At 44.0% G+C, this 13407-nt stretch overlaps 1 protein-coding gene across 1 annotated transcript in view; it reads left to right on the top strand.

The window, feature by feature from the left end:
* ZNF831 (zinc finger protein 831) overlaps positions 1–10400 on the top strand; it is an 80581-nt gene extending 70181 nt beyond the window's left edge. The window contains exons 5-6 of the mRNA XM_059897347.1: positions 7860–8014; positions 8753–10400. Coding sequence (XP_059753330.1) covers positions 7860–8014; positions 8753–9598 — 1001 coding nt within the window. The 3' untranslated portion in view covers positions 9599–10400. The remainder of the gene's footprint in view (positions 1–7859; positions 8015–8752) is intronic.
* The last annotated feature ends 3007 nt before the right edge of the window (positions 10401–13407 follow it).

The following is a 13407-nucleotide window of genomic DNA, read 5'->3' as shown; positions in this document are numbered from 1 at the left end:
CTTTCTGAAGGAATATTGTTGAATTCTGTACACAACCAAGCTTTAAAGTCATGGAAATATTTCAAACCAGCCCCATTCACCGAATTGGGAGAAAATATCTGAGTGGAGAAAGTGATCAAAACACTTTCCTTTCATCTCCGGAACAGAAGTGTAGACACGGCCGTGATTCCAGGTGTTTCTCAAGTAAAAGCTTTACCTAATTACACACACGTAAAAGGTACAATTTCTAAATACTGGATGAAGAGGCTTGAATAAGTCCCTTGAAGAAAGGGAGACATTGCCTTTGTTCCCTTGGGTTTTCTGCAGTGGTTTCTTTTTGTGATTTAGGGCCTCGGGTGATTACCCTTCTCCCCTTCTGTTCTCACAAGAGTTCTCCTCAGAATGTTCCTGAGCATCAGGAAGAATCAGGAAGACTGGGGAGGGGGTCTCTCCAGGGCTTTTCTCCCCCTTTGCCTTCTCTCTCCTTCTCTGACAGGAGCAAATGACTTTCCTACATCTTTTCTCATTAGAATTAATAGAGAAGTATTAATTCTTTCCCTAAAGCTATTAGTTAAGTCACAGAGCTCCGGAATTGCTGAAACAGAGTAATTTCTCCTTCCTTCCAAGGTGTAAATCTTGGGGCAAGATGAGAAGCTTTTGTGAGTGTATCAATTAGGTCCCCGGGAAGGGACCCTCACAGACAATTTTCATTTAGCCATAGGAAACTTTTAAAACAACGATACATAGACTAGATGGGCTGCTGCGTTCTGTCTTGGCATTTAACGTTTCAAATGGCATTTCTTTGATCATCTCTTTTCCTGACGTGATTTCATCATCCTATTTTCACTCTGTATTTTAAAGTCACTCTCTTGTTGTCTGGACAGGGTACAACTTTTAACTTAAAGCAAGATTTTAAACACCACTTTGCACTAAACATAGTTTAGGTGAAGAATTTCTGTGTGGGAAGAGTTCTTGTCCTGATTGCCTTTCATCAAAGGAATAGAAAAGAGATGAGAACCACGAAGGAAAGTGGTTTCTGAAATAAAAGATTCATTTGTGATTACTTAGAGGCGAACTTTCCGAAGACTGCATTAGGGTAGCACAGAAACACCCGAGGCTGTACTCGATAAATATATTTTCCTGGCTCTCTCTCAAGTCCCTCTCTGCCTGTGGGACTCAAGTGGGTGTCTGCCCCCCACCTCCTACAGTCCGCCCACTTCTAATTGTTTTCTGATTGGAATGAATGTCCCCAGCCCCTGCCTGAGAAGAATAAAGCTTCTTCCCTCCATCATTTTCAGCCGTATTTTTTTCTTCTTCAGAGGCCTTATAAACAAAAATTGCAATAGGACTGCAGAAACAAATGAATATACTTGCAAAAAAATTTTAGTCCGATATCTGGTGTGCCATAGAGCCTTAAAAACTATTGGTTGAATAATTACTCAAATGAATGATTCAGACTCGGTAGAGAGAAAACCAGCCCCAAACAGGTGGCAGGTGGGAACGGTTTTACAGTACGCATGGTTTTACTCATTTCCATGGATACAGGTGGGGTCAGGGCCCCATTGTACCATCTCATTGCAGCCTCTGCTTTTTCCTTCCTAGCATTTGCTACATATGCTTGGTGATTTTTTTTCCGATTGGACTTTTATTTTTTATTTTTTTCATATTCTTTTCCATTATGGTTTATTACAGGATATTGAATATAGTTCCCCATGTGATACAGTAGGACCTTGTTGTTTATCCATCCTATATATAATAGTTTGCATCTGCTAACCCCAAACTCCCAGTTCATCCCTCCTCCAACCCTCCCTTCCCTTTGGCAACCACAAGTCTGTCCTCTATGTCTGTGAGTCTGTTTCTGTTTTGTAGACAAGTTCATTTGTCATATTTTAGATTCCACATATAAGTGATATATGATGTTTGTCTTTGTCTGACTTACTTCACTTAGTATGATAGTCTCTAGGTCCATCCATATTGCTGCAAAAGGCATTATTTCATTCTTTTTGATGGCTGAGTAGTATTCCACTGTGCATGTGTACCACATCTTCTTTATCCATTCGTCTGTTGATGGACATTTAGGTTGTTTCCATGCCTTGGCTATTGTGAATAGTGCTGCTGTGAACATAGGGGTGCACGTATCTTTCTGAATTAGAGTTTTGTCTGGATATATGCCCAGGAGTGGGATTGCTGGGTCACATGGTAGCTCTATTTTTAGTTTTCTGAGGAACCTCCATATTGTTCTCCATAGTGGCTGCACCAATTTACATTCCCACTAACAGTGTAGGAGGGTTCCCTTTTCTCCACACCCTCTCCAGCATTTGTTATTTGTAAGTGATTTTTTTTTTTGGGTGTAATTATTTGCTGACTGAATTTCTCCCCCCATTAGACTGTCATTTCCATGAGGGTATCTGCCTCCATCACTGAATAAATTGCCTGTGTTCAGCACAGTTCCTGGCACAGAGCATTGACTGTAGTCAGTGCTCAATAAATATTTAGGCTTAATCATATGGGCTCATAAATGGGCTCAAAAAATATGGACTCAAAGGGGCTCAACTAGTATTTAGAATATGAGCAAATAACTGCCCACATAGTGATTCCTCTTAGAGTCCTGCCCCGCTTTCCTTAAGTAATTGCAAATTTTAATTGCTAGCACATTTTGTATCCTTCGATGGCAGGGATGCTTGTAAACAATTTCATCTCAGATAAATTAGTAGTCTGGGAGATTACCCCTGGGATCATGTTGATGCTTATAGCTTACTTAATGAGGCCAACGTGATAGACTCATTTTTACCCCTTCCTTATAATTCAGCATCTTTGGACTCCAAATTCATGGAGGTTTGGGGTATATTGGGGCAACTGATGAAAAGGCATCAAATTACTTACATTTTCAGATAATGATATTTGAGTAATATGTCTATTAGCATTTTAACAAGGCCTCGCAATGAGACAGCCTGCAGGAGGCTTGACACTAAAGATGTCACCAGTTAAGCTGTAAGTTTCATCGTGTTGTCTCTTCACTCCATTTTCCTTCTAATTATTTTACAGTTTCCTATCGCCTTTTCAAGATGGCTAAATTTAAATTTGCTACAATACTAAGCAGTCTCTTCCTCTCTCCACGTAGTTTGGCAATTATTTCTGAGGGAAATTATTAAAAACACAGCCTTTAATCGGGGTGGGGGGCAGAATAGCACACAGACCTGTGATGAGAGATGGTTTCTGTAGTAAGATTCTGGTAATTGCGTAAGAGCGGTCGAATTCGCAAAGGTTGCGATAGGACGGTGGAATCTATAATTTCTGAAGATGTACAAGGTGATTCACAGAGTGATGCCGAAACGTAAAGAGGATGCCGTTCTGCGCTTTAACACTTGACTGGAGCCCTACTGACTTTTTGAAAAGGGCCATTCATCTAATAGCAAGGATGCTTTCCTTCTTCAAGAATCGCAATTCGTTTAACACACTTCTGTGACATTATTTGGGCATTTTTCACAATGATTAAAGATAACGCACTTTTCTCTGTAGACTGTTAGGTCACAAGCAAATTAAATCAATGTATTTTCTTCCCTTGCTTTCTCGGATGAGTCAGAAGTTATTGGTCAAAGGCGCGCATGGCCTTTTTGTTAAGCTCAAAAACCCAAACGACCTGCTGAGAAGATGCTTGGCCAATCTGATTATTTTCTCTGTACTAATTGGTTTTACTTCTTCATTGAATTGAATGAATTGCCTGGTGGTTTTGTCACTGTGGGAGCACAGCTTAATCCACTTAGAGCGAGGCGCTTGGGCTTGGTAAACTCTGGGGCTCTAGAAACGTTTTTCATCATCGTGGTCTTTGGGTGATTTTTCATAGGTGAGAATGCAAATGGATCTCAAATCCATCCATTTTCTCCATTTCTATTTCCACTGCCCTAGCCAAGTCATCTCACCTGGCCCCCTAGACTACTTTGGGAACCTTGTAACTGGTTTTCCCATCCTATTCCCCTCTCTCCTTCTTCAGTCTCCATATAGTAGCCAAGTGCCTCTTTAGAAGATGTAGACCTCTTGCTGGAAACACTGGTTTCTTCACAATGAATGAAGAATAAAATCTAGACCCCTTCCCAGGGCTGCCTGCACCCTACAAGATCTGAGCCCTTGGTGGCTCCCTCAGCTTCATTTTGCCCCCTGCTCCCCACCATCTTTCCACCACGGCCTTCCACTGATTCCTTAATCCCCCAGCTCCATCCCACCTCAGGGCCCCTGCCTCTGTTCCTCCTCTGTCTGGAATGGCCTTAGAGGGCTGGTTCTTTCTTATCCTGAAGGTCTCATTTCAGGTGTCACCTTCTCAGAGATGCCTTCCTCAACTAGGCAAGCCAGTTACTCTCTGTGATCTGCCCTTCAGGGACTGTTACTCTCTATAATATTCTCTGTTTATCATCACTTTCGTTATTACTCTACCCTCTCCTGTTTATTGCATCTTTGCCATAGCCTCCTGTGTATCATTCCTCTCTGGGGTACCCCCATCCTGTTTATTTCCTTCGTGACCCCCGTCCCAACCTCAATTATCTTACTTGTCTCTGTTTCTCTTCCCCATCGGAACAGAGGCTCCTGAGGGCCAGGGCACCTTGGTCTTGTCCTCCGATTCCTCAGGGTTGAACGTGGTACCTGGTTCCTTGAAGGAGCCCAGGACATGTCTGTTGAGTGGATGAATGAAATACCAAAGACCCCGGTGCTGCACCTTTAGGTGATCTCAGTAACGTGGTGCTCAAGTGAAGATTGTTTGTATTAAAGTAAAAATCATTGCTTCCTTTCCCAAATTGTCGCAACGTTGATGGATTTTTAAAGTTGATTTGTTCAAGATTAGTGTGCTCGATCATCTAGTGACCTACCCTTGGGGGTATAAGAAGTAGGTCTGTTCTTTTGGGTTCAAGGTGGAGGAGAGAGCACATACACTTCCTTCACTTTCCTCCCACACATTAGTGAAGGAATGTGTTTGGAATGCCCAGGCCCAAGGGGACAAGATGACCGGAGAAGAAATGGCGCCACAGTTGTAGGGGCTGGAATGCAGAGGCTAAGTGGTCACTGATTAGCAGACCCAAGTGAACTTAATCCTTGTTTAACAGTGGTCAAGCCCTAGACATTCAGAAATCCATGGTACCAGGTGGGGCTGAAAACAGGAGCGTTGGTTGAAAGAATCAGCAGCATTCAAACCCCCCCAGATCTCCACCCCACCCCTGCTTCTCAGAGCCTGGTCACGTCCCTCACTCTCGCCCCCAAATAATACTCTGGGCTTAGTCTCCGGAGACTCTACAAAATGCTGGGGAGCAAGGGGGCTGTACTGAAAACAGAGGGTTTAACCAAAGGTTGGCACCGCACATTGAGGCGCCCCCTTTCAATCCCAATTCTGACTCCAGGATGCTGGCACCTGCCTTGCACTTTCCAGGCAGGAGATCAGAGAACTCCCTGGGCAGAAGCCGACCAGCCTGTGTGGAAGACCTAACGGGGATTACTTCAGGTCTTCCCACATCAACAGGGCGACCAGATAACCCTGCAGGGAGGTCCACGATTGACATTTTATGTTTGTAAAGTGTTTCTAACCAGTTTTTCAGTGCCTATTTCCTAAACATGAGCAGGTAGTTAAGATTGCCGGGTATCTCAGGGAAGCCTTCAGTAGGAAAGAGAGAGATAAAAACATACAGAAACAAAGGAACTTGGAAGAAAGAGAGGCAATATAGGAAGAGGCAAACTTCAGCAATAACAATGACAACAGCTCATTATTAATCTTGCCTGAGACAGAAGGGAAGATGTTGGAGCCATGAAATCGTAACAGGATGCTATAAAGAAGGAATAATAATAATTAATAATAATAATGAGTGGGCTCTTGGAAATTAAAAACATGATAGCAGACACAGACACCTCTGAGTTGAAATAAAAAGTTGAAGGAATTCCCCCAAATGAAAAAGACAAAGAATTAGAAAATAGGAGAGAAAAGATAAGAAAAATAGAGGATTAGATCAAGATGTCCAATAACCTACGAAGAGCCGTTCTAGAAAAAGAGAAAAGACAAAACATAAGGAAAAAAATATATCAAAGAAATAACATATTTTTCTAAAATGGAAAGACGTGCTTCAGGTTGAAAGGGCCCACTGAGTGTCCAGACAATGAATGGAAATAGACCCAGGACCATGGTAACACTGGCATAAAAAGAGTTTAGGAGTTTCCAGAGAGAGAGAAACAAAAAGGTTTCCTCCAAAGGATCGGGAACCATAAATCATGTTGGCTCCAGACTTCTCAACAGCTACAGCTCAGTGGAGCCACATCTTCAATTCTGAAGGAAAATGAATTTTAATTCAGACAGCTATACCCAGGCAAGTAGCCAATTAAAGTCTAAACAATTTTATTTCACCCTTTCTCATGAAGCTGCTGGAAGTTTTGCATTAAGAAGGAATGCAAAGAGAGTAAACCCAGGAAAAAGAAGCGTGGGTGTCCAGGAACCGAGGAGGTGAAGAAAATTGCCAGGATGGGGGTGACACACGGGCTCAGCCCCCATCGGGCCAAGGGAGCAGTGGTCCATGGGAGCAGGTCAGAAAGTTGTGAGAGAGAGATTTCCAAGGAAATGAGATGGAACCTAATAAATGAAAGAAAAGACCACGGGGAAGGAGGTGGGAGGATGATTTTAGGAATAAGTCCATACAAAAAAGTAAGCAAAAGAAAAAGACAAAATAATGATTAACTCCAGGGAAACCAGTGCTGGCGAGAAAGGCAATGTCATCACAGCATACTACCTGGCTTGGTGGTGAAGACCGTGTTCCTGAACATGGTGATGTAAACACTGGATGTACTAAACAAAATTATGACATCATAGTCATATGACTGTAGAGAGGAGAGAGGGGAGGGGCTGTGCCCACGTGTGTGGGTGATAAGGGTTGTGGATGGGGGAGCTCGTCCTAAACCCTCCTCTCCCCTCATGACGTCATAGGCTATCCTCCAAACCGGAAACAGGGAATCCAGAAGGAGTGCTACACGCTTGTTCTTAGGAGAGAAGGAGATAAATACAAAAGGAACACAAAGTGGGAAAAGATGAGTAGGTGGGCAGGTGTGGCTGTTTCTCTTAATACACGGAAATACTTGACTTTTAAAAACTCTGTGCATGTGTAGCGTTAATCAAACTAAAAGCAGATGTAAAAGTGGGTTGAATGCTTTTCTCTGGTGACACAGCTCTTCTAGAATGTTTTTCTGATCTCCTCTCATGATGGAATCTACTTGCTGAAACTCTGTGGTCCTTCTGACTTGTATCCCAGGCCAATATGACAAAATGGAGGAGAGAGTAAGGATGAAGGACGAGGGAAGGGCAGCTGTTCCCCTGAAAGGAAGATGCTGTTTTGGGGATGTTGTCAAGGCCATGTCTTTGTCACCCCTCTCCCCCCACACATCACAAACACCACCACAGAACAACAGCAACACAAAAACCAACCTCCCTCCTGCTGTCGGCGCTCTGATGGAGACTAAGGCATCCTATATGATAAGAAAATTTCTAGTCTCGACCCTCAGTTGAATGGCCAGAGAATTCAAACCGATCCAAAATTAACCAATGTGGCCAGGAAGATGACTTTGATGAAAAAAAGATCCACATGAAATATCTTTTAAAATATCTGTAATCAAGAGATTTTTCTGCCTTGGGAATTGGTTTTGCCGTTTCTTTCCTTATCAGAAGTGGAGACGTTTTATTTGACCATGTGAACTGTTTCACGGTAAATCCATTTCCCAGATACACCGTGTGAGATGAGGTTATGAGTTCGGAGCTGGTCGTGAAGACACAGATCAACTCCTAGGAAATGACTGTTGGCTGACTTTATAATTTCAGGTGTATATCCATGTGCCTCCCCCCTTTTTAGGTCTAAATCTGTCAGGGGAGCCACCTTGTGCTGCCTCAGAATCATCTCTTTGTGTTGGGAACGGAGAGGAGGAGGAGGAGGAGAAGGAGGGCAGCAGACACAGCTCGGGAAGCTCCTGTCCTCACCCAAGTTCAAGAACTGTCAGAGAGACAGACAGATCAGCCTCGAAGGTGGGAATTGTGCTTCTGAGCGGTCTCTACCTATCTCTTTTCTAGATTTATGCCTCTTTTTTCTTGTTAGTGTCCAGTGTGGCAAAACTCGCTTGGGCCACCTAGAGGTTTCCTGGCACAGAAACCCCGTGAGGCAGACAGACGCCTCCAAACATTGCGCTGAATCAGCCGGTGACTTGGGCTGTGAACTGTTGGGATGATCTCACAGTTGATTAAAAAATCCCAAGTCCCGTATTATTTCATACCTGAATAGAGATGCCTATCACCTTGCAGAGGTCACTGCAATGCGGCATCAACGCCAGGCAGACTGGGGGGCCTTGGGTTGAGAAATATGAAAATGCTAGTCCAGACCACACCTTGAAAAACCTCTAATCTGGAAAAACTCAAATGCACGGTACCATAAAGTAACACACCCGCTGCAGGAGCAGTGATGATTTACAATCGGACGCTCAGAACTGGTTGGATAATTGAGTGGCTGGGTTTTCACAAGGCCAGATACAAATACAGAGCTGTCTCAGTAGCTTATTGTGTGTCAACACGGAACTTTACTGGAGTTAATGCATCAATTAGTTATTAATGAAAACTGATGAGAACATCGTATCGAAGTTCAGGCTCTGTAAAGAATCATTAAGACCTCCAGACCTTGTTCCCATTGAGGACCACGTTTCTGACCACAAGTTTTTTGGTACCAATTAACCTTTTTTCCCTCCATTTATCTTCCTTTGCACGTTGCTGCAGGAGATTTCTCCATCTGCCGGTGAGCATGGAGATCGTCGTCCTCAGAATACAGCTGTGAGGTCAGGATTATCTCTGCCATCCAACTCCTTGGTGGCAGTGGCTCATGACAGACTTCCAGCCCGTGGCAAAGGTCTGGACGTGGGATTGCTTGAGACTCACCTGCCGCCCCCCCAGGACCAAGTCTCAACAGACCCCACACCACGCATTTTCTCAGATGCTCAAGAGCCTTCTTCCTTTGAGTCCAAAGGAACCTCTCTCTGCCATGACCTTGCTACCTCTGGGGCTGCCTTTTGTCCTTCTCTGGGGGAGAGAGCAGGTCACACAACCCTGGGAATTCACAGTGTGGAACCACAAGACCACAGCCAGGGTGCAAGGGAGACTCTGACACAAAGCTCCCCCGACAGAAAAACGATAGCAGAGGGTGTGTCCCCATCACTCTTGCCAGGGAAACCTTCACCTGGGCAGAGACTTTCAGGTTCAGTTCCACTGGGGTCCACTGGAAAAACTCATCTTGAAATACCAGCTTCAGGACCAGGTTCAGCTAGTTCACACCAAGAGGAAGGGAAACACAAGACATTGTTCCCTTCCGGAGGGCAATACGGGTGTGGGGAGGTGCTGGCCCCCTGCCCTCCTGTAGGAAATGACAGTGGGAAATGTCAAGGATCTGGATTCATCGCTCTAAAGGGTGGTGTGGTTCCGTCTAGCCCAGGGCAGCCCACAGAGATCCCTGCAGCCCCTTCGAAAACCCTCAGGAAGAGGAGTTTGGAAGGAATGAGAAAGCAAACTCGTGTGGAGTTCAGCGACACCAGCAGCGATGATGAAGATCGATTGGTGATAGAAATCTGAAACTTCCAGAGAAAGATGCGTCCGCGGTCAAAGACGGATGATGCTTCACGGTAAATGCCATCAAGCGGGCAGGAGAACTGAACTCTATTCATGAAGCCCCTACAGAGAGGAAAGCCATTTGGGGGTCTTTCTAAGATCTCCCCAACCAACTCTGAAACCCAAACTCAGCCTCACCCTTCCCAGGAGGCCCTGCTCACAAGGCACCAGGCTGGGCAAAGGTGGCAGTGAAGCAAGGTCTAAGAAGTCTTGACCTATACCATGACTGTGGCTTGACTCCCAGCTGTATCCTCTGCATTGGTCCTTCGCTGCCTCATCTGGGAAAGTGGCATTGACCCAGAGAGCCGCGATCGACTTGCTTCCGAACAAATGTGAACCCCCCAGAGTCAAGGGGACAGGTTTCCTCCGTTAGTGAGCTGGGGGTTGGCTTCAAAGGGAGTGAGCATACTTGGGAAAACTGGGGTAGCTTGCAAAAGAGATGGGGTGTGAACTGGGCATCGAGATACTTCTGTTTATTCTGGAGACAAAATCCAGATTCATTCAAAAACTGAAGTTTGGTCCCAAAAATTTGCCTCCTTCATGGAAGTTGTAAATATACTTCAAAATGCCCATGATCTGGTGAAATACTAAGTATCTTTCAGTGTTGCACAAATGGTCAATGCTTATGTATGATTCAGTGACACAAGCATGTACAGCTCTTGTGCCCGGTGCCTTTTCTGTGGAGACCTCTGAAACCCTTGGTTTTTCCAGCTCTTGCAAAAGGAACGTTGTGTTAAAAGTTAATAGAACAGTCTCTGTAATGAGTCATTTTTGAGGGGGAAAAATTCACTTATTTTCCTCTGATTCTTTCTGTCATATTGTGCTCTGAGCAATTTCAATTAGAGGGTTACATTTTAGTAATCTCTACAGCTTAAATTGATGCCTGCTTATCGTGATGGGAGCCTTGTAGATTTCCTCCAGAAGCTTCAAGGATACAAAACTAATTGGAGTTTTGACGCTGTTTTACATCTCAGTAATTTTATTTTGGGGGCTTGGTGTTACTTTGCTGTCAAATTAAATCAGCCTCTGTATTGTGCAAGTCAGAACAGCACAGAGAAAATTCGCCAGTGTTCCAAGCCCATGCGCCCCTGTGCAGAAGAAAATAGGTGATCTGCGTCAGACAACGCAGTGAGCAAAGCCTCCGATTTACTGCACTCTTCTCCTCCTCCTTAAATGGCAGAGGAAAAACTTCAAGAGATTTACACTGCTGCATTCCAATAAAATTTTATACTTGCTTTTGGTATGGTTTTGTACAATTTGAAATTTATAGCCGAGCTCTTTTGGCTTCACTTTGATGTAAGGATGTTCATATGACATCTTGTAGTCCAAAGGCGGGGCAGCAATGCCGAACATCTCACACGAACGAAGATGCTTTAATACGTCCTTGCCTGTGACGAAGGATGGTCCGATTTCATGTATCTTCAAGTGAATTTTCCAATTTTAGGGTAACTCTAGAAACTTCAAGGTGGGACCAGCTGCCCCGGGTGACTTAGCATATGTCTGTGGTCATTTCAGAGGCACTCATACACAGCCAGGTGATTTCAAGCCCAGCCAAGAAAAACGTAAGAAGGGAGGTAAAAGGATACTAAACATTCACTTCGTGTACTTTCTAAACCAAACAAAAGTAGATGTAATTATCTACCCGTTGGCTTGTCCGTGCCACTATAATGAGAGAGAGGTCTAGGAAAATGGTCTGAATCCTGGAGGGAGAGAAAGTGACCTTGTCCTGAGCTGGCTGGGCAATCTTAGTGAAGACTCACGCCCTCTCGGCGCCTGTTTCTCCGACTGGGAAGAAGAGAGTAAGACAAGATGTGTTGAATGTGACTTCAGGCCCCGATCCTCGTGAGAGTGGCTTGGAGGTGGTGCCCATGGGGAAGGGTCCTGCACTCAAGGAGTTTGGGAGGGGGCTGTGGGGAACTAAAGCCAATTATTTTTTTGAAGAATGTGAGCTCAGGGAAGCTCCTTCTAATTTTTTTTTTTTTTTTTTGTCCAGAGCTCTAGATTTGGGGGTGCAATCAACCCATTTCTAAATGGTGGCTCATAATGCAAAAATTAGAAGCAAAACAGAACACTACTGTGTGAGTGGAAGACAACATGTCTGTGGGCTGGATTGGTTACTTTGTGTTGGGAGGTACTGGTCATCCAGATGCTTCTCTCCTGGACGGCTGCTGAGCTGTTGGCTGGACTACTGGACTGAGGTCAGTAAGTCACGGCTCCCAGTAGCACTGACCTCAGGATAGTCAGGTCAGGTGGAAGCTTGATCCTTCTACGAGCCACAGATGCTGGCTGCCACATCCCAACCTCCATCAAACATGGCGGAACATTGATTCCATCTCTAACTCCCTGTGTCTCTCATACAAGAGTGAGCAGGTTACCAAAATTTCCTGTCTCAGCTGGTCATTTAGCTAGTTGATGGCAATGTTTTACAAGTGTACCTTACTTTATATCAACATGAATTTGTGAAAAGCTATATTTCAGTGGGTTTAAAAAATTTTTTTAATGTATTTTGAATGACCCGAGGGGACTTGGCTATTGAAAATCATCCGGAGGTAAATATTTTTTTTTAATGTAAAGCTCTTTTATAAAGCAACAAACAATCTCCGATTTTATAAATCTTAACTTTCCTAGGGTTTTTCTTAAAGTAGACTGCAACTATAGGGGTACATTTTTAAAGATAATATCAGAACCTAGACCTGATATCAGTGACCTAGAACCCAGTTTGGGTTATTGAAAATAAAACTTCAGTAATATGGATTGATCATTGCTGCAGTGACTCTACAAGTGTGTGCTGTGTAATGGTTAAGGGAAAACAAATTTATTTTAGAACAGGGCAAACTTGAGTTTAAAGATCAGGGATTCCCCTTTCTCCCCAGTACTGCTAATTTCATTGTACCTTCAGGTAAGGGTCTTAACCAATTGTGTCTCAGCTTCTCCCACAGAGAATAACTCCTGGGATGCTGGCACCGACTAAGATAAAGGGCACTTTGAATTCTTTCCTTTTCTCTCAGAGCAAGGTATACAAATGCCACTAACCATGATGCTCAAGACACTGCCAAGTTTCTCTCTCCAGCTGTACCTACAGCTGGCCAGATCTCACTTGTTGAAGATGCATAGAGAAAAGGGCTTTCAGGTTCCCCCTTGGCAACCTATACTGTTAAGTGGCTCTTAACGTCATGTGCTTTTTGATGGACAACCTGAATCCTCCTTGTTGTAAAGCATGATGGAGACAACTCATGCCTCCTGTTGCATATGACCTTTGAGATTCTGGATGAAGCTAATATCCTTTACTTCACAATCCAGAAGAACCTATGGTTCATTTGTCAAGAGATAAAACAAGACAGGGGATTGGTGCTTCTGGATTTGAATCAAAACCCTGTCAATAGCATGATGGGTACCTGAGGGCAAGTTAAACTTCCCTTTCCTAAAATCCCTCCTCTAAAGCTCAGATGGGAAGAGTAAAACGCATCGTGGCCACAGTTCTTGGCATGACAGGTGAACGATTTGCAGCCTCACGCCAAAACGTATTTCCTTGCATTTACATTCATTACTTAGAATGATCACATTATTCATTTTTTCCCCAGCATAGAAATTGGCATTTTGCACAAAATTTGCCTGGTGCAGCAGATTTTTATAGTTATGGAAAATCATCATTATCGGGATGTACCACTGCTCAAATCCCCAGACATAATTCAATATGGTGAGGAGAAAATGGTCTGCCTGGCCCTATGGTGATCATATTTCTACAACCACAGCAAACAGGGTTTGTGCATTTC

The sequence above is a fragment of the Balaenoptera ricei genome, chromosome 15 (genome assembly GCF_028023285.1).
Source record: "Balaenoptera ricei isolate mBalRic1 chromosome 15, mBalRic1.hap2, whole genome shotgun sequence".
Lineage (NCBI taxonomy): Eukaryota > Metazoa > Chordata > Mammalia > Artiodactyla > Balaenopteridae > Balaenoptera > Balaenoptera ricei.
This window is presented reverse-complemented; position numbering and strand designations above follow the sequence as displayed.